The 20,783-nt window shown below is 39.9% G+C and overlaps 2 protein-coding genes and 1 pseudogene across 5 annotated transcripts in view; 1 reads left to right on the top strand and 2 right to left on the bottom strand.

Annotated features, from left to right (window-relative positions):
* SPATS2L (spermatogenesis associated serine rich 2 like) overlaps positions 1–20,783 on the top strand; it is a 1,108,221-nt gene that overhangs the window by 445,382 nt on the left and 642,056 nt on the right. The window lies entirely within an intron of this gene.
* Positions 1–20,783, bottom strand: part of FTCDNL1 (formiminotransferase cyclodeaminase N-terminal like) — a 90,460-nt gene that overhangs the window by 54,740 nt on the left and 14,937 nt on the right. For 2 of the 4 annotated variants that reach the window (XM_050750735.1, XM_050750734.1), the window contains one exon: positions 3,785–3,970. The exons of the other annotated variants lie outside the window; for them this stretch is intronic. In XM_050750735.1, the coding sequence (XP_050606692.1) occupies positions 3,785–3,970 (186 nt within the window). The remainder of the gene's footprint in view (positions 1–3,784; positions 3,971–20,783) is intronic. 4 annotated transcript variants of the gene reach the window in all.
* LOC126932157 (tigger transposable element-derived protein 1-like) lies at positions 5,787–9,132 on the bottom strand (annotated as a pseudogene).

The following is a 20,783-nucleotide window of genomic DNA, read 5'->3' as shown; positions in this document are numbered from 1 at the left end:
GAGATTCCATCTCAAAAAAAAAAAAAAAAAGAAAGAAAGCAATTTACTTCTTTCTGGATTATTGTTTAAGGAAGAATATGTGCAATTAAGGTAACCTAATATTTTAGTAGAAAGTCTTAAACTCTACTATCTAGTGTGAGGAATATTAGAAACTAATTGTTTATTCACATCCCTTATTCACTGATCCTCCTTGAAATACTTTACTTTTCTGCTATTAGCATCTGCATTGAGCCTACTAAATGATGCACAAACAGACTGCCCAAACTTGGCAAATCGTAATTTTCTTGTTTCTTTCACAAGCTAAAGTTTCTACCCTTGGACATGGGTACCAGTGGAAAAAGGCATATACGGGAAGAGCTGTGCTTCTTTTCCCTTCTTATCATGAATATGCCATCAAATATAATCCAAATACAGGAACTGAAACTTAGCTTTTATAAAATTTACCACTAATAAATCTTACTAATTACTCTGCAGGGAAGATGACGGAAATAATCACAGGATTGATTTAGAGATATTATGAAAATATGTTGGAAGCTTTAAGAATTTAAAAATGTTTTTCTTATATATAATACAAACAAAATATGTACATATATATTTTACAATATTGAGATCACGCTGCCTATACTACCTGGTATCCCTTGCACTGGCTATTCCCTCTGCCTAAAACTCTCCTCCACATCTCCACGTGGCTAGTGGTCTCACTCCTTCAAGTCTTTGCTCTAATATTGCCTTTACAAAGAGGCCTAATTTGGATTATTCCACCTATAATCACAATACGGCCCCATTCTAGAACTCTTAATGCCCTTGTCCTGTTCAATATTTATTTTGGCTGTAGCACCTGTTATTTTCTAATGTACTACATAATTCATTTGTTTATTAAGGTTTTTATTTATGATCTGTCTCTTTGCCCCTCCCCAACTACAATGTAAGTTCTTTGAGGAAACATAAGTTCTATTTTGCTCACTGGTGATACTGCTTAGCACACAGTAGGTACTTAATATCTGTTTTATTAACTAACTTAACTGCAAATTCTCTCTACATTAGACTGCATTTTCTATGTCTCTGAAGGTTCTTCTAAAACATCATGCTTGAGTATGCCACAGTTTATATAAACATTCCCAAATAGCAAACATTTCCATTATTTTCAGTATTTGCTATTATAAATAATGCTTTGATAAACATCCTTGTACATGTCCCTTTTACTATTTCCTTAGGATTTATCTCTAGATCTAGAATTCCTGAAAGGCAGTTATATACATTTTTAGAGCTCTTCATACGTATCACAAGCTCACTTCTAAAAAGTTTATACCAATTTATACTATCATTAACACTGTAAATGTCTCTAACTACATCTTCCCCAGTATTAAATATTACCTTTAAAATATCATCTTTAAACATTCGTTGTGCCAATTTTGGCATCTTAATGTTTTAACTTAGGATTTGCAGATTTTTATGAAAATTTTTATGTAAATTACAGATCTCCATGTGAGTAAAAACAGAATAAAATCATGGCCCAGGCACAGTGGCTCGCGCCTATAATCCCAGGACTTTGGGAGGCCGAGGCGGGTAGATTGCCTGAGTCCAGGAGTTTTGAGACCAGCCTGGGCAATATGGTGAATCCCTGTCTCTACAAAATATACTTGGAAGGATGAGGTGGGGGAATTGCCTGAGCCCAGGAGGTTGTGGCTGTAGTGAGCCGAGATTGCACCACTGCACTCCAGCCTAGGCAAATGCCATGAGACCCTGAAGAGAGAAAAAGAAAGAAAGAAAGACAGAAAGACAGACAGACAGAAAGAAAGACAGAAAGAAAGAAAGAAAGAAAGAAAGAAAGAAAGAAAGAAAGAAAGAAAGAAAGAAAGAAAGAAAGAAAGAAAAAGAAAGAAAGAAAAGGAAGGAAGGAAGGAAGGAAGGAAGGAAGGAAGGAAGGAAGGAAGGAAGGAAGGAAGGAAGGAAGGAAGGAAGGAAGGAAGGAAGGAAGGAAGGAAGAGAAAAAATAAGAAATCCCAATGTGTTGACCATTTCAAATCAAACAATATAAAATAGATCATGATGAGGCAGAGGCACAGATTATCCAACCATAGGCAGGTGATAGATCAGACTGGGAGGCAATCCTCCCTTTAGTTTAAACAACTACATATCGAGTTTGTTCTTAGGAAACTAAACATAATTAGCGATAATATTGGCATTCGGTCTTATGCCTTTTATATCAGGTTAAAGTTTTTCCCATGTATCAACCCATTTATTCTAACAGCATTGCAAAAATGAGAATTAAGTTATTCAAGTGTTTGCTTAACCTAATGCTCTGATAGCAGTATACCTATGTCTAATTCCTGTCCACCTGACTGCAATACCAGTCCACCTGGCACTGAAGCGACTGCATCTGTGGTATAATCTCTTCAGTCTTTAGGGAGGCTCAAATTAGAAACCAGGAAATAGATTTCTGAAAATTTAGTCATAAAACTTTACACTTCTCCATTTGTGAGACAAATCATGGGAAAATATGTGAGGTTCAAATTGGCAGAGAGCAATCAGTCTCTTCCTTTTTTCTATAACAAAATGTTGAATGAAATACATTTATAATATCACTTTTATTAAATCTCCTCTTCATAGGGAAGAAAAAAATGGCCCTTTAGTACTGTGTCAGGCACTTTACAGACATCATTTCGACTTCACAGTAATGAGAGGGAGACATTATTACGTCCATTTTATAGATACGGGAACCAAAGCATAACGAGACCAAGGAACCACGGTCACGCAGCCAGCAAATAGCAAGGCCGGGATTTCAGCATAGCCCCAAAACCTGTGCTTTTTTTTTTTTTTAATTGCATTGCTCTACTTGATTATAGATATTATTTGTTTAAGATCAGAATTCTGTGCCAGGGGCTAGTAACCAAAGACCTATGTGTAAATGAATCTGCAGGGCTTTGGCAGAGCTGTGCCATGAGAAATGTGTTTCTTATGCTCACCCACCTCTCACTCCTTGGATATCTAGTATTTTGGTAACTGCTTAAGTTATTGATTGACCATCAAAATGTGACCTTACATGGTTTAATTTGTGGCCCCCAACAGATGTTTGAGAATGAAACAATTGAGACTCAAATAAGTGACACTAGGATGCTGGAAATGCAGGCAACAAGGAGGAGTTCCACCTTTTCCTGATACATCCCTTAGGGGTGGGGCAGGGAGAGAGGGCAGGAGTGGCAGAGAGAGGAAAAGTTGATGAGAGCCAGGGGAAGGAACAGTTTCTTTTCCCAGTCTTTAGTCTCTGTATTCTAGAAGTCCGTTATTTAGAAAAGATTTTTTCCAGGGTTCCTCTAGAACTGATTTCCAGCTGTAAGCACCAACTTGGCTACACTGATATTTAAGTATTGAAAGACCTTTCTACCAGCTAGAAGTGATGTCTCCCTAAGTCCTCCCTCCCCAGGTGTCTCCATCACACCCCAGGGCACACCCCACACCATTCACAGATAGGGGCCTCCAGGACCCTGCCCCAGTGCCAGGAGCTATGAGCATTCTTTTCATCAGTGATCACATTGCAGGGCTAACGATATATCTTGAATATCACTTCTGGGGGCCCTCATCAAATACCTGACGGGTGCTTCTAGGCTCACAGGTTAGCTTAACAGGGCCCGGGTGAGAGTAACAGCAGAAAGGAGAGCCTCACCCATTTAAGAAGTAGCCACTCCTATAACTCTTCCTGCATTAAGAGGATGTGACTCAGAAAGGGGACCTCAAGTTAAAAAAAAAAAAAAATACAGAGCAAAGCTAAAACCATGCTCAGAACCTGTTAAACCACATCTTCGGGCAGGGGCAGCTCCCAGGTCAGGCTGAAGAGCACTGACATCTCTCCTCGTGAACCAACCCAGCTGCTTCCTTCTCTGGACGAGACTACGCTTCTCAGGCAGGTCAGCTTCGCCAAAAAGAAACACGCTACAGCCAGGAACATGCTGCACCAGATCCTCAGCAAGGCCTGTAGCAGAGGGAATTTTAACCAAAGAAAATCACAATCAAGCCAAATCTTAAAAACCAAAGCATACAGTTTTTTTGCTGTGGTAAAACATATTTAACATAGAACTCATCATTTTAGTCGTTTCTAAGTGTCCAGACCAGGCATGAAGTTGCACACTGTTTCACAAGCATCACCACTAAAGCACATGATTTATACAAATTTTAAACATCAAAGCTTAAACATAATGAATGTTCCATTGAAGTTAATCTCACAATAAAAGCTTGCCTTGATACAAGGAGACTTGAATTTCTAACCCATTGCAAAGCTAATTTCACAGTGGAAATGTATATGTAGGATTAATGAAATTAGTGCCTTCAATTTTTGAACAGTTATAATAGTCCCAACTTGTAAATATTGTCAGAAGGTATAAAAAGTTAGGAGGGCAAGGGCCAGTAACCACACTGTCTAATATAGCAGCCCCCAGCTGTATGTGCTATTAAAAATTAATTCTAATCAATTAAAATTTTCGTTAGGATTTATCTCTAGAACTAAAGTTTTAATCGATTAAAATTAAATAAAATGGGCCAGGGAAGTAGCTCATGCCTGTAATTCCAGTACTTTGGGAGGCTGACGCAGGAGGATAGCGTGAAGCCAGGAGTTCGAGAACAGCCTGGGCAACATAGTTAGACCCCTATCTCTACAAAAACTAAAAAAAGAAAAGAAAAAAACGAAAAATGAAGTTTTTTAGTTGCACTTGTCACATTTCAAGTACTTAATAACCACACATGGCTAGTGGTCTCCATATTGGACAGCACAGATAAAGAACATTTCCATCACCACAGAAAGTTCTATTGGACAGCTCTGAGCCAGATGCTCTATAAGGAAGCCTAATATTTAAACAAAATTGGAGATTACTCCAAATGACAGAACTTTTTTCATCTTCCTCTGCCATTCTTCATATCTGGATTCTCTGGATATGATTTTATCTTCTCAAGGCAAAATATAGAATTGCTGGGCTTTTCTAGATTACTCCTTCACAGGACCTCTGCTTGTTTTCTAGGAGCTAATTATAGTCCCCTGTAAGCAAGCACAGAGATGGCATACATTTTGTCTGATATACGGAATATAGGTGCTAAGGGAATTCTGGTGCTGGCCTGGGACAGCAGGAGTGCAGGCCTTCTTTATTTGTTACATATCATGGATCATCAAAATAAGGGCTGAGATGAGACTTCTGGCCACAATAAGCATAGGAGACCATCCCAACTGCAATTTCAGTGTTTATTATTTGTTTAATTCTAATGCAGGCTGCCATGTTAATGGAAGAAGTGAAATGTGGAAGACACTGAAAAAACATTTGGTACCACTGGGGTGTAAAAAGTCTTGGGAAATGTTTTGGTTTTGGTGGTTTTTTTGTTTGTTTGTTTGTTTTTTGAGATGGAGTCTTGCTCTGTTGCCCAGGATGGAGTGTAGTGGCGCAATCTTGGCTCACTGCGAACTCCGCTTCCTGGGTTCAAGCAATTCTCTTGCCTCAGCCCCCGCAAGTAGCTTGGATTACAAGCACGTGCCACCATGCCCAGCTAATTTTTTTTTTGTATTTTTAGTAGAGACAGGGTTTCACCATGCTGGCCAGGCTAGTCTTGAACTCTTGACCTCGTGATCCACCTGCCTCAGCTTCCCAAAGTGCTGGGATTACAGGCATAAGCCACCATGCCCAGCCTGGTTTTTTGTTTGTTTGTTTTTTTAGATGGAGTTGCATGCTGTCGCCCAGGCTGCAGTGCAGTGGCATGATCTTGGCTCACTGCAACTTCAGCCTCCCGAGTTCAGAGGATTCTCCTGCCTCAGCCTCCAGAGTAGCTGGGATTACAGGAAACTGCTACCACACCTGGTTAATTTTTATATTTTTAGTAAACAGAGTTTCACCATATTGGCCAGGCTGGTCTCGAACTTCTGACCTCAACTGATCTGCCTGCCTCAGCCTCTCAAAGTGCTGGGATTAGAGGTGTGAGTCACCACGCCCAGCCTGGGAAATGTTCTTTCTCTGAATCAGGTAGCAACTCCAGCATTAGAAGTCCCTGGTATTGTAGATACCATAAAGCCAAGAAAATCTCCTAAGTTTATTTTAGCCCTAAGTGATTTCGGTTTCATTAACACTACTTTAAGGTACAGGCATACCTCAGAGATATTGTGGGTTTGATTCCAGACCACAGCAATAAAGCAAATATCACTGGCAAATATCACAATAAAGCAAGTCACGTAAATTTTTTGGTTTCCCAGTGCATATAAAAGTTATGTTTATATTATACTGTAATCTCTTAAGTGTTTAATAGCATTATGTCTGCAGAAACCAATACATATACCTTAATTTAAAAACACTTTATTGGCCAGGTGCAGTGGCTCATGCCTGTAATCCTAACACTTAGGAAGGCTGAGGAGGGAGGATTGCTTGAGATTAGGAGTTTGAGACCAGCCTGGGCAACAGAGTGAGACACCATCTCTACAAAAAATAAACAAAATTAGCTGGATGTGGCAGCATACGCCTGTAGTCCCAGCTGCTTAAGAGGCTGAGGTGGGAGGATCACTTGAGCCTGGAAGGTCAGGGCTGCAGTGAGCTGGGATCATGCCACTGTACTCCAGCCTTGATGACAGAGCTAGACCCTGTCTCAAAAAAAAAAAACAAAAACCAAAACTTTATTGCTAAAAAATGCTAAGGCTTCAGCAAGTCATCATCTTTTTGCTGGTGGACATTCTTGCCTTGATCTTGATGGTTGCTGACTGATCAGCCCGATGGCTGCTGAAGGCTGGAGTGGCTGTGGTTAACGTGTTAAAATAAGACCACAGTGAAGTTTACTGCATCAATTGGCTTCTCCTTTCACTTAAAATTTCTCTGTAGCATGTGATGCTGTTTGATAGTATTTTACCCGCAGTAAAACGTCTTTCAATACTGGAAACAATATTCTGAAACCCTGATGCTGCTTTATCAATTCAGTTTATGTAATATTCTAAATCTTGTATTGTCATTTCAACAACGTCCATGGCATCATCACCAGGAGTAGATTCCATATCAAGAAACTTCTTTCTCTCCTCATCCATTTTAGTTGTTGGGGTTTTTGTTTGTTTGTTTGTTTTAGAGATAGCGTCTTGCTCTAAGACGCTAGACGTCTTGGAGTGCCCTGGCGTGATGTAGGCTCACTACAACATCTGCCTCCTGGGTTCAAGTGATTCTCATGCCTCAGCCTCCCAAGCAGCTGGAATTACAGGTGTGTGCCACTGCTCCCGGCTAGTTTTTGTATTTTTATCAGAGATGGGTTTCACTATGTTGGCCAGGTTGGTCTTGAACTCCTGGCCTCAAGTGATCTACCAGCTGCAGCCTCCCAAAGTGTTGGGATTACAGGCGTGAGCCACCATGCTGGGCTCCATTCAAGTTTTATCATGAGATTTCAGCAATTCAGTCACATCTTCAGGTTCCGCTTCTAATTTTAGTTTTCTTGCTATTTCCACCACATCTGCAGTGACTTCCTCCACTAAAGTCTTAACGTCACCCATGAGGGTTGGAATCAACTTCTTCCAAACTCCTGTTAATGTTGATACTTTGACTTCCCCCCAAGAATCATGAATGTTCTCAAAGGCATCTAGAATGGCAAATCCTCTCCACGAGATTTCCAATTTACTTTTTCCAGATCCTTCAAAGGAATCATTATCTATGGCAGCTATAGCCTTACAAAATATATTTTTTAAATAATAAGATGTGAAAGTCAAAATTACTCCTTGATCCATGGACTGCAGAATGGATGTTGTGTTAGCAGGCATGAAAACAACATTAATCTCCTTGTACATCTCCATCAGAGCTCTTGGGTGAGAAGGTGCATTGTCAATGGGTGGGAATATTTTGAAAGGAATATTTTTTTCTGAGCCCAGTAGGTATCAACAGCAGGCTTAAGGTATTCAGTAAACCAGGCTGTAAACAGATGTGCTGTCATCCAGGCTTTGTTGTTGCATTTATAGAGCACAAACAGAGTAAACTGAGTATAATTCCTAACGGCCGTTGGATTTTCTGAATGGTAAATAAGCATTGGCTTCAACTTAAGGTCATCAGTTGCATTCGCCCCTAACAAGAGCATCAGCCTGCTCCTTGAAGCCAGGCGTGGACTTCTCTCTAGCTATGAAAGTCCTAGATGGCCTCTTCTTCCAACAGAATGCTGTTTCATCAATACTGAAAATCTGTTTAGTGTAGCCACTTTCATCCTTTTTCTAAAATTTTGTAGAGACAGAGTCTCACTATATTGCCCAGGCTGGTTTCGAACTCCTGGGTTCCAGCAATCCTCCCACCTCGGTCTCCCAAAGTGCTGGAATTACAGGCATGAGCCACTGCCGCGGCCAGCCTACCTTTATCCTTCATCTTAGCTAGATACCAGTCTCCTGGATAACTTGCTGCAGCTTCTACATCAGCACTTGCTGCTTTACCTTGAACTTTTACGTTATGGAGGGAGCTTCTTTCCTTCAACCTCATGAACCAACCTCTGCTAGATTCCAACTTTTCTTCTGTAGCTCATCAGCTCTCTCACCCTTCACAGAATAGAGGAAGAGTTACAGCCTTTCTTTGGCTTAGCCTTTGGCTTAAGGAAATGTTGTGGCTGGTTTGATCTTCTATCCAGACCACTAAAACTTTCTTCATATCAGCAATAAAGCTGTGTTGCTTTCATGTCATTCGTGTGTTCACTGTAGCAGCACTTTTATTTTCCTTCAAGAACTTATCCTTTGCATTCACAACTTGGCCAACTGGCAGAAGAGGCCTCGCTATTGACCTATCTCAGCTTTCAACATGTCTTCTTCCCTAAATTTAATCATTTCTAGCTTTTTATTTAAAATACAAGATGTGAGACTCTTTCTTTTACTTGAACACTTAAAGGCCATTGTTGGGTTATTAATTGGCCTAATTTCAGTACTATTGTGTCTCAGTACATAGGGAAACCCAAGGAAAGGAAGAGAGATGGGGGAAGAGCCAGTTGATGAAGCAGCTGGAACACACATTTATCAGTTCAGTTATCTGTCTTATGTGGTTGTGGTTCATGGCACCCCAAACATCAAAGATCAGTGATCGCAGGTCACCATAACAGATATAATAGTGGCTGGGCATGATGGTTCATGCCTGTAATCCCAGTACTTTGGGAGGCTGAGGCAGACAGATTGCCCGAGCTCAGGAGTTAGAGACCAGCCTTGGCATCAAGGTGAAATCCCATCTTTACAAGAAATACAAAAATTAACCTGGCATGTTGGCACACACCTGTGGTGCCAGCTACTCAGGAGGCTCAGATCAGAGGACTGCTTCAGTCTGGGAGACCAAGGCTGCAGTGAACCAGGATCATGCCACTGCATTCCAGCCTGGGTGACAGAGCAAGGCCCTGTCTCAAAAAAAAAAAAAAAGAAAAGAAAAGAAAGAAAAAAGACATAATAGTAATGAAAAGATTTGAAGTATTGTGAAAATTACTAAAATGTGACAGAGACATGAAGTGAACACGCACTGTTGGAAACATGGCACCAATGGACTCACTTGATGCAGGGTTGCTACAAACCTTTAATTTGTTTAAAAAAAAAAAAAGCGATACTTAAAGTCATAATGAGCAAAGTAAGCCAGTACCAAAGGGTCACAGCTCCTGGAGCGGGGCGGGGCTAGATGCCAGGGATACAGTCAACCGAAGTTTAGGAATTGCAACATAATGTTTAGGTAGTGATACAGTTGGGATGTTTGTCCCCTCCGAATCTCATGTTGAAATGTGATCCCCAGTGTTGGAGGTGGGGCCTAATGGGAGGAGTTTAAGTCATTGTGGCAGATCCTTCATGAGTGGCTTGGTGCTTTCCCATGGCAATGAGTGAGTTCTTCCTTTATGAGTTCACACAAGAGCTGGTTGTTTAAGGAGCCAGCATCTCTCTTGCTCCCTCGCTCACCATGTGACACACCTGTTCCCCCTTTGCCTTACAGCTATGAGTAAGAGCTTCCTAAGCCTTAACAAGAAGACCAGTAGATGCTGGTGTCATGCTTGTACAGCCTGCAGAACCATGAGCCAAATAAACCTCTTTTCGTTATAGATTACCAGGTCTCGAGTATTCATTCATAGTAATGCAAACGGACTAACACAGGCAGTGAGCTAAATTCTCCCTTCAAATCTACAGTGGTTGAGGAGGCGGCATGAGAAATGGGAGAATATTTAGGAAAGGTTAACTCAATTCTGATAACTCTCCAAATTGTTCTGGTCACATATATGTGCTCCACCCATAACTTAGTGTAACTCACATTTGGGCTGCTGCAGTAGCCTAAAATCACAAACTGTGATGCCCAAAAGCCTGTCCTACCAAATACTATGACATGTTTCCTGGCCCTGCCCAGCTCTTTGCCTACGCAGGCCAGCCCCTCCATTTGGAGCTACAGTTCTGAAGCACTGCCTGTTTATATAGGCAGAATGCCTATAAACGAGGTTCTTTAATCTGGTTCCTAAAGGGCAAAACATTGGGAGATATTTGTGGTAGCAACCCCCAGCTGACTGCAATTGGAGATTCAAGGGCAGGGGTGCATTTTAGTTTCGTGGAAACAACATACACTTTTAAGTCCAGAAAGTATAGGATTGAATACCATTTCTGCTCCTTAATAGCTATTTGGGAGATCTTGAACAATTTACTTTACATTTCTGAGTCTTAACCTCTCTATCTGTAAAATGGAAAAGAAAGAAAAAAGAAAAAAAAAAAACTTTATCTAAATCCCCAATTCCTTATCTAGAAATTTCTCAGTCAAAAAAATAGGAATGGGTTGGGCACGGTGGCTTACGCCCATAATCCCAACACTTTGGGAGGCTGAAGCAGGTGGATCACTTGAGGTCGAGAGTTCAAGACCAGCCTGGCCAATATGGTGAAACCCCATTTCTACTAAAAATACAAAATTAGCTGGGTGTGGTGGCGGGCACCTGTAATCCCAGCTACTTGGAGACTGAGGCAGGAGAATCACTTGAACACAGGAGGCAGAGGTTGCAGTGAGCCGAGATTGTGCCATTGCACTTCAGCCTGGGTGACAGAGCAAGACTCCGTCTCAAAAAACAATAAATAATAATAAGAATTTATCCTGTCCTTCCTGCATGAACAATATTTTAGGGTAGCTAGATAGTCCAAACTGATGAGAAAAAAACATTTTAATAGATAAAAAATCCAACTAATAAATGTGGAAGTGATGATAGAATTAGAAAATCACAATTTTGCAGCACCTAAAAACATGATTGTTTTAGGCAAGATTATGAATAAATGAAACCCTCCTGAAAAATCAATTAGGAACTTCACAACATCAGACAAAGGCAGCAGTGAGACACTCAGGCACTGCAGCCTCCTGGTGTGATGCAGTGTGAAACACACAGCCCACCTTTAAGAATTCCTGCCAAAAAATTAAACTTCAAACTAATCAGGCCTCTGGAGCTAACAGAGTTTACAGGAAATGTGAGGGATAAAGACACAAATTAAATGACACCATAAGGAAGCAAACAGATCCAGAATGTAGAAATTCTATAGGATAACTGACCCAGATTCTGCAACAAGTAAATGGCAGTGGAAAAACGGGATTGAGGGGGACAGGGAGACTGGTCTTGATCAAAACAGACTCAGAGATACAACAATCAGTATGATGTGTGAGCCATGTTAGATCTAGATTTGAACAGGCCCCTATAAAGAGATATTTGCCTGGTTTATACACTAGGTGTTAGACAGTATCATCAAATTATCATTCTGTTGATTGTGATGGTGGCATTACAGTTATGTAAGAAAATATTTGAATTGCTTAGAGATGTACATTAATTATGAAGGAGTGAAATAACATGATCTTTGGAATTTGCTTTAAAATTATTTACTAAAAACAAAAGGAAAATGAAGGAGATGCAAGGAGAAAAAAATAACAGAAAGTAAAGGAAAAAAAAGAAAAAGAAACTTCCCCATAGGATGGATAGAGATTGGATAAATTAAGAAAACCATGTAGCCCAATGTCTGGTACAGAGAATAACTCAATAAATAGCTCCCTTTCCTTTTTGCAAGCCTAAGCCCTGCTTTGAATTCTGAGTTGTGGATACCCTCCTAGGCTGGCATGTTCCTACTTAGTAGAAATGCTCCTATATTTTACCAATTCCTCTTCCATTATGTCATCTACATAAATTCATCATGGAAGAAATCAAGCTTGATTTTTGTTCTCTAATGAAGCAAGAAAATGAAATATTACATTATTCTTGTTACAATGAAGAGAAAACCAAGGCCAAAATAATATTTAGCAATAAAGACAGTACAATACCCTCTTCATACTCAAGGAAATAACGTTTGTGTTTCCAATGACTGCAACCCAAGGGCCTAAGGTAAGTAGGTATTTGAAATTTTGTTGGAAAACAATTTAGACAGCCTGTGTTTCAAAAAAAGTCTCCTATTTAGTTACAGAATTACTAACAACCAAGCTATTTTATTTGTTATATGAATTATATATTCAAAAGGGCTAATTTTGATTTTATATTATGGTTTTCTCAATTAATCTGCATAAAAATCATCCCCTGTAACTTCAAATGTCCACATCAAGTGAATCACATAGGCATCTTAAAGAAGATAATAATTATGAATACTTCAAGCTCAAGCCTGTGGAAAACTGTCTCATCAGTTATCAAGTAAGTGGCATTATCGTTTAAAGGAACAGTTTTGTTCAGATTTGCTGTAAAGCCACTGCTCACTGCAGCTCTCTAAGCTGTTTGTTCCACTTCCCTCTACAGTGGAACCAAACTTGTAGCCTTGTGAAAGAGTCCCAGGAAACCCAAACTCCTGAATTAAGCCCTGCTTCGTATTTGTGCCCTCCCTCTCCTGGAATTCATTTCTCCCATCCTTGTGTTAGAATATTCTACAGCTTCTGTTTGTTTTTATTGATAGCATCAAATCTAACAGACTTGTATTAAATAGTTAATCTTGAGCTTTTGTTTTCCATTCTGAGTTTCAAAATCCCAGAATGCAGTGCCTTCTAGTTACTCAATAAAGGTTTATCAAATTGAATGAACTGACTTTGCTTCCTAAGCACTTTGCTGATGTTGGCACTGCAAACCTGGAATATCAGTGTCCATTCTAGGCCGGGCGCGGTGGCTCAAGCCTGTAATCCCAGCACTTTGGGAGGCCGAGATGGGCGGATCATGAGGTCAGGAGATCGAGACCATCCTGGCTAACACAGTGAAACCCCGTCCCTACTAAAAAATACAAAACAATTAGCTGGGCGAGGTGGCGGACGCCTGTAGTCCCAGCTACTCGGGAGACTGAGGCAGAAGAATGGCGTGAACCTGGGAGGCGGAGCTTGCAGTGAGCCCAGATCGCACCACTGCACTCCAGCCTGGGCGGCAGACAGAGACTCCATCTCAAAAAAAAAAAAAAAAAAATTCAGTGTCCATTCTAAACTAACAAATGGGAATAAGGAGTCACTCTGCTAACAAAACGAGAAGAGAGTTCAACACCAGCGAGAACATACTGTATTTCTAGTGAGAAACCATGGGATCAATTTTCCATAGTCGTGTAAAATTTTATGCTCTGTCCTTAGAGCAGTGGTCATATCCACAGCAGTCAAAACCACATGTACCTACGGGATATCCGCGCAGATCAGCTTTGTTAGACAGGGCAGATATCTGAACCACCTGTTCAGAAAGAATATCATGCCACCATATAGTTTTGACACAGGCAGAACAAAACTGCAGCTTCCTAAATCACTCTTTATTAAAAGACCAACTTTTTTAGGTTCCCCTCCCCCCCATTTTAAGAAGCTTTTCTCACCACTATTGTTAGTGGTTCTGCCCTTTCCAATTTCTCTGGTCATATTCTAAAAGGGTTGATTTAAGGAAATACCAAAATGCTTTTTAACAATATATATTTTTTAACCTTCATGTTTGGCTGATCTTATTAGCTAAAAAATAATTTTTAGTCATTCCTATACATGAATATCTAGCACTTTCTTTTCAGGCTTAACTTTAGAGACTTCTGTGAGTTTGGTTATATTCCTCTTTGCAGAAGAATCGATGTAATTAGATGTTTCTCAGTGCAATGAGAAGTTTAAGCTTCATATTCGTAACATAAATGTCTTTTCTAAGCCTATAACAGACATAATTGTGGCTAAATGTAGTATTTTATTAAGAATATACAACAGTAAAAGTAGTACATTAATTCAGGACTTAAGAATCTGCTTAATTAAATGTATCTGTCTACAGTAGTATTTAATATCATTATTTTCCCTTCTGTTTTTCTTTCTTTCAGGAGCAATTTAGGACTACTGATATAAATGGACTTGAAACTGAATTGTTAAACAGAACTGCATTTCAGCAGTTCAAGGAATATAACTCATTCGTTTTCTTATATTTCTGATGCCAGCCAAAATGCAGAACTCAGAAAAAAGACCTCAAGAGTCTTCTGTTCCCTCTCCTCTAGGAAAAGGTAAATTCTCTTTTCTGTGACCTACTGCATAAATGCATGGTTCACTATTATTCTTAAACCTGGATTCAAATGATACTCAGAAAAGTATCAAACCTTTCCCTAAGCACAAACCAATCAAAAAGAACATTTTCCAACCCATATCACCTGAGACTCAAATCAAGTACAAAAAAAAAAAAAAAACCCACAAAATCTAAAAATTAAACTGGGTGCTAGACTTAAAAGCTTACAAGCATCCTCTAGTTTTAGTATAGCTGTTAATACAGCCAAGTTTTTTTTATTTAGCTGATTTTTTACTTACATATTTTTTAATGAGAAGAAGGTAAAATTCTCTACCAGAAGTCATAAAAATTTCAGATGATAAAACAGATAGCCCTAAAAGTTTTTGCCTAAACTCATGCACATAAACTAAAACTGGCCGATTAATCTTGCTACAGTATGTTTAAAAAGAGTGGCATTTGAAAATACAGTATAGCAGTGTGATGCTGCACTGCCTCTAATTAAGTGCAGACTAGGAAAAATTATTCTTAGTTTAGTCTATGAAAGGGGGGTGGTGGAAATTTCTCTCTTTGCAATTCAAAATTATTTTAAAGATAGAACATTTCTTTTCCAATGTCTTCATTAAACAGAGCTGTTAAGAATTGTCTCCCAACCATCCCCAAAGAGTACAAAGCTAACCAGTATTCGTCCCATATGCTCTGCTTTGAAGTGTGAAGCTGTGACCATCCCACTAGACTCTTACACCACCATCAAAGCCGTCTCATTACGCCCAGTGCTGAGAGTTAAAGCGCGGGGCCCTAACTGCTCCAACACAAACACTGCATTAACAAAGCGACCGCAGTATTCCTCCCCCACATGGCTAGAACCTGAAGAAATTTTTACCATATGTACACATGCACGAGATACAAAAATTTATTGTGCTAGAACATCATTGAGAAGCACATTAAACATGCTGACTAGAACTGGATGTTATTCTAAGGGACTGAAAAAAATAAAATGCAGCTGATCTTTATGATGAAAGAGCAGAAACATCAGGCTGAAAAATGAGATCAAGTGCAATTCCTAAATTGCATTTCGACTGACACGTTCTGTTGCCTGTTTTTTCTTGAGGTAGCGGAAAACAATTTAAGGGAAGAAACGAAACTCTACTGCACATCACTGGGTGCTACTGTTTACTCCACCATGTTTCACTTCAAAAGGACAAACTTAAAAACCACGATAGGCTGATAACAACATCTACACTTCCAAATGAACAGGCCTTGCTAAGAAAAAGTAATTTCACTTGCATCTCTGAGTTGTCAGTTTATTATTGGCATGACGGTAAAAAATAAAATGCAAAGAAAAAAACTTACCTATTATGGAAATGAGGTCAGGATAAGCACTTAATTGATTTTCATGTTAAATTAATCTGAAAAAAATTTTTTTTAATGTTTTAACCTAACAATTCCACTCCTTTGTATTTGCTCTAGGAAAAGCCTTGCATTTGTGACAACAGAGACTATTCAAGAATGTTCATCATTGCATTATTTGATCTAGGAAAAACAAGACACAATCTGAATGTCCACAAACAGGAGAACAGACAAAATGTGTTATATTCATACTATGATAATTATAAAGCAGGTAGAATGAAATAGAACTATATGTAATACCATGGATATATTTCTAAGCTATCTTGCTGAATGAAAAAATTATAGTATGAGAGCATTTCTAATACAAACATATCCAAGCAATACTATATTGGTTTTATTGGTTTATACACATATGTAAGTAAAGCATGTAGAAAATTCTGGATTTGGGTCATGCTATACTCTTACCATAATTTGGCAGGGGGGCATTCAGAGAACCAGGAATGAAAGTAGTGATCAGAGGTGAATTTTAACCTTAACTGTATACTCAAAATTTTGAAACAGAGAATTAATTTTAAAAAATCAGCAAGGTCTAATAAATAAATGGTTGTGAGCATTCTTTGTTCTATTATTGTCTTGATAGAAAAAACTACAAGTGAATTTCTTAATGTGTCTAGGTCTGCTTTCCAGCTATGGAATGAAAAAATTGGACCTATCTACTCTCCTCCCTATAAACAGAAAAATAAGGTGCCCTCAAACTCTTAAAGTATCATACAATTTCATGGAGATACAGATATAAGTATTCATGAAAGTATATAGTATATCAGGAGTTTGGGGCATATTTTACATATATATTCATAACCAATAATCCAAGAAGGTTATTATTTCCTTGTATATAACATATAGTTTCATAAAGATATGTGTACAGAAGCTTATTATTCCTTTGTAGGGCATATGCTGATATATTTACCACTTTGTGCAGATGTGATATTACTCATTTAAAGAATTATACTTTCCTGAGTGGTCTAACATATTTAACTTATACTGTACTCCGTAACTCATTTTATTGTGTCCTGTGGTGCTCTCTAATGGCTTCACGCACAGATTTCATGGTCTCAGTTTTGTTGGGGAAAGGTACTTTGTTATACTTCTCTAAAAGTCACAATAGTATTTACTATAGGAAATGGAAACATAACAGGCACTCCAAGACTGTCTGGATGTTCACAAACACCTCTCCATTTATTTTCATAATATTTCTCTGAAATAGGTACTGAATATCATTTTGCAAATGAAGAACTGATAAAGGAGAAGCTGTTTGCTATAGAACTTAAATTTCAGAGCTGAAAGCACTTCAGACATCTCTTGCTCAAGTGATTTTCTAACATCTTGCTGTGCAATCCCTTTTCTTAGAAGGTACCTTATTTGGAATCTTGATTCATAAAACAGAAAAGGGGGATCCACCTCTCTTTATGGTGAATAAAGCCTCTCCTGGGCTCCAACTGCTCAGTATCCCCTCTACAAGGCAATGGAGAAACACTAAAAATAATGACAGCCGGTAGGAGGCAGAGGACCGGGTACTTTACACAGTCATCAATTATCATAACCATCCTGATACAATGGTATTATTCTCCCATTTTACAGATACAAAAACTCTTAGAGACTGAAAAAGAAGAGATTAAAAAATTTCTCAAGCCAGTTGGCAAACAAGTAGCAGATGTGGGATTTGAACTCAGATTGTTCAGCTCCCCAATTTTTTTTTTTTTAAAGACAGGGTCTTGCTCTGTTTCCCAGGCTGGAGTCCAGTGGCACCATTACAGCTCACTGCAGCCTTGCCTCCCAGGCTCAAGTGATCCTCCCACCTCAGCCTCCCAAGTAGCTGAGATTAGAGGTACACACCACCACGCCCGGCTAATTTTTTTTTTTAAATTTTTTGTAAAGATATAGTCTCACAGTGTTGCCCAAGCTGGTCTGGAACTCCTGAGCTCAAGTAATCCACCTGCCTCAACCTCCCAAAGTGCTGGGATTACAGGTGTGAGCCAGAGTGTCCAGTTTCAAATTCTTATCCTGCCCACTTCCCATCTTGCTTCCTTGTCTAACCACAGTGGAATGTGATGTTATTGGTTAGTTCATGCTGATCAGAGACTGACCGGCAGACGTATACATATACATCCTGAGTGGGGGGAATTGGTATTGGCCTTTCACTTCCATATACTGCTCCCTGCTTGTTAAGGACCTCTAGCTATCTTTCAGAGAGGCTACAGAGATGCTAAAGGTTCCTCAAAGAGTAGTTCAGATGGGTCATGGCAAAGCCTTGGGAATGGCCAGGAATCCTTCTGTTGGATAACATATCAGCAATGTATAAATAGCCTTCAGCATTAAGCCTACTCCCCACAGCAACAAAGAGTTAACTTGGCTCTTGCACCTATTTGGTGCTCCTCAAAAGGGCAAACAAATGCTTTGCACGAGTTACTTTGCTTTCCTTGTGTGTGTTCAGCTCTCAAGCCTCTTCTTGGCTGCTGGCCACAGACAACGCACAATAATCTCTCAGTGGTCTCAAAGCTGGTACTACCTCTCACCATTTGCCCCCCAAAGGAGTCAAGTCCTGCCCTCCCCCTTTTCATATCCCCACCTTTCAGACAACGACCTTTTCCACACACCCTTCTCCAACCTCTTTCAACTATGTTTTGGAGAAAAATGCTTCCCACCCATTACTGATGTTTTCTTCCTCATGGAGAGAGCTCTGCTCATCTTGCTGTCTGTTACAGGCTGAATTGTGTTCTCTAAAAGTACATATGTTGAAGTCCTGGCTCCCCGTACCTCAGAATATGACCTTAATCTGGAATGGGGTCATTGCAGATGTAATGAGTTAAGATGAGGTCATACTACAGTAGGTTGGGTCCCTAATCCCATATGATTGAGGTCCTCATAAAAAAGGGAAATTGGGACACAGACAATACACAGAAAGAATGCCATGTGACCATGAAGAAGGTCAAGTGCAAGCCAAGATGGGACAGGTTCTCCCTCACACCTCTCAGAAGGAACCAGCCCTGCTGCCACCCTGATTGCGGACTTCTAGCCTCCAGGATTGTGAGACAATAAATCTCTACGGTTTAAGCCACCCAGACAGTGGTACTTTGTTATTGCAGCCCTAGTAAACTAAAACACCAGCCTCCCTCCCTCCTAACTTTCATTCTCTGATGGGGAGTTTGGGAGAGAAACTGGATGTGCACAGACCCACCCTGCCTCCCTCTTCCTTCTTAGGAACTGGTTGTTAGCAGGAAACACACATTCCAGGCTACTCCTCCTCACCACAAAGCTGTCCAGCCTCAGGCCTTGGCTGCCCAGTACTGCCTGTGGCCGGCTGGGTTAGTCTAATTCTCTAGTGGGGCAGACCCAGCCGCCAATACTAGTTTTATCAGTAATAAAGTTACTGTAGCATTGCCATTTCTCACCTGCCTTTCTCTTCTGTGGGGCTGGTTCCAAATGTGGGAAAGGAAGACGTGTACTATTTGTCATGCTCTCCTCTTAAACCCACCCCAATACTCTTATTTCCCTGGGGGGAGGGAGTGAAGTGACCTTCTTTCTCTACTCTTTCTAATTTCGTTGCTATGCTATAAACTTTGTGCACTGCTTTCCCAAAGCCTCTGGTTTTGATTGTCAAAAATTCTGGCTGTGTGGTGGCTCAGGCCTATAATCCCAGAGCTTTAGGAAGCCAAGGCAGGAGGATCACTTGAGGCCAGGAGTTCCAGACCAGCCTGGGCAACATAGCAAGACCCTGTCTCTACAAAAAAAATTTAAAGATTAGCTGGACATGGTGATCCATGCCTGTAGTCCTAGCTATTCAGGAGTCTGAAGCAGAGAATCGTTTGAGCCCAGGAGGTCAAGGCTGCAGGGAGCTAGGACTGCACCACTGCACTCCAGCCTGGGCAACAGGCAAGTTCCTGTCTCTAAAAGAAATAAATAAATAAATAAATAGAACATGAACACTGTTACTTCTGCACTGTCACTATAACAATCCTATAATCCCCTCAAGGTACTCAGACAGTCCCACACAGGCTATGGGGAAAAGAAAAGCACAACAATTAACATCTCAAAATATTATCTTACTACATATTTTTAGGTAATTAAAATTGGAGAATGAATTATTCAACTTATGTAATTTTAATAGGCACATAATAACGATAATTAATTAATTATGCCATAATTATTGTAATATCATAATACTACAGCCATACATTGTTGTCATTGTTATTGCAGGCTGTGAGTCTCCTGAGAAGGAAGGAGACTCTACCAATAGAGAACAGGTGGATGGGCTGCTGGGTGCAGGACGGTGTGGAGAGACTTGCACTTAATCTACAAGCCCATCAATGTCACTAACATTATTATATCATTTCTTCAGAGTTTTCTAGTCCTAGTGGCCTTGACACTGGAAGCCACTATAAAAACTAAGAAGGAAAGATAAAAGGAAAAGGGATTCAGGAAAAACATCTCCACAGTAATGGGGCCTGGGCTTAAAAATACCAGAGCCTAGTATTCAGTCACCAGTAATAAACCCCTACTAGATCCACAATCTCTAAAACACCATCAGCAATCATATAAAATGCCAATCTCTGAGTGTTGTAGATATTTACTGAAAATCAGAAAACCTAAAACCCCTCCACTTTGAGGCCCCCCAGGGCTCCCTTTGTTAGTAAGGGGTGAATGTTTGATGTCTCCCACAATGACTCCTGGTTTAACACTGAGTGTTCTAAGAGATCTTTTACCTAGGTGAAGTGGTTGGCTGGGGAGGGGTCTCCTAATTTTTAACTGTTAAATCTCACCTGTGGCTTCTAGATTGGGAAACAATTACAAGAAGTATATAGTCAGGCAGCATGGATTTCATGTACCCCACCTATTTGTTCCAATTAGGAGATTCTTATAAGACATTTATTCTTGTTGATATTTCTTTTTCTGTCTGTTTGTTTTGTGTTTGAGACAGGGTCTCGCTCTGCTGCCCAGGCTGGAGTACAAGTAGTACATCATGGCTT

The sequence above is a fragment of the Macaca thibetana genome, chromosome 12, assembly GCF_024542745.1.
Source record: "Macaca thibetana thibetana isolate TM-01 chromosome 12, ASM2454274v1, whole genome shotgun sequence".
Classification (NCBI taxonomy): Eukaryota; Metazoa; Chordata; class Mammalia; order Primates; family Cercopithecidae; genus Macaca; species Macaca thibetana.
The sequence above is the reverse complement of the archived record's forward strand: the minus strand, read 5'-3'. Positions and strand labels throughout refer to the sequence as shown.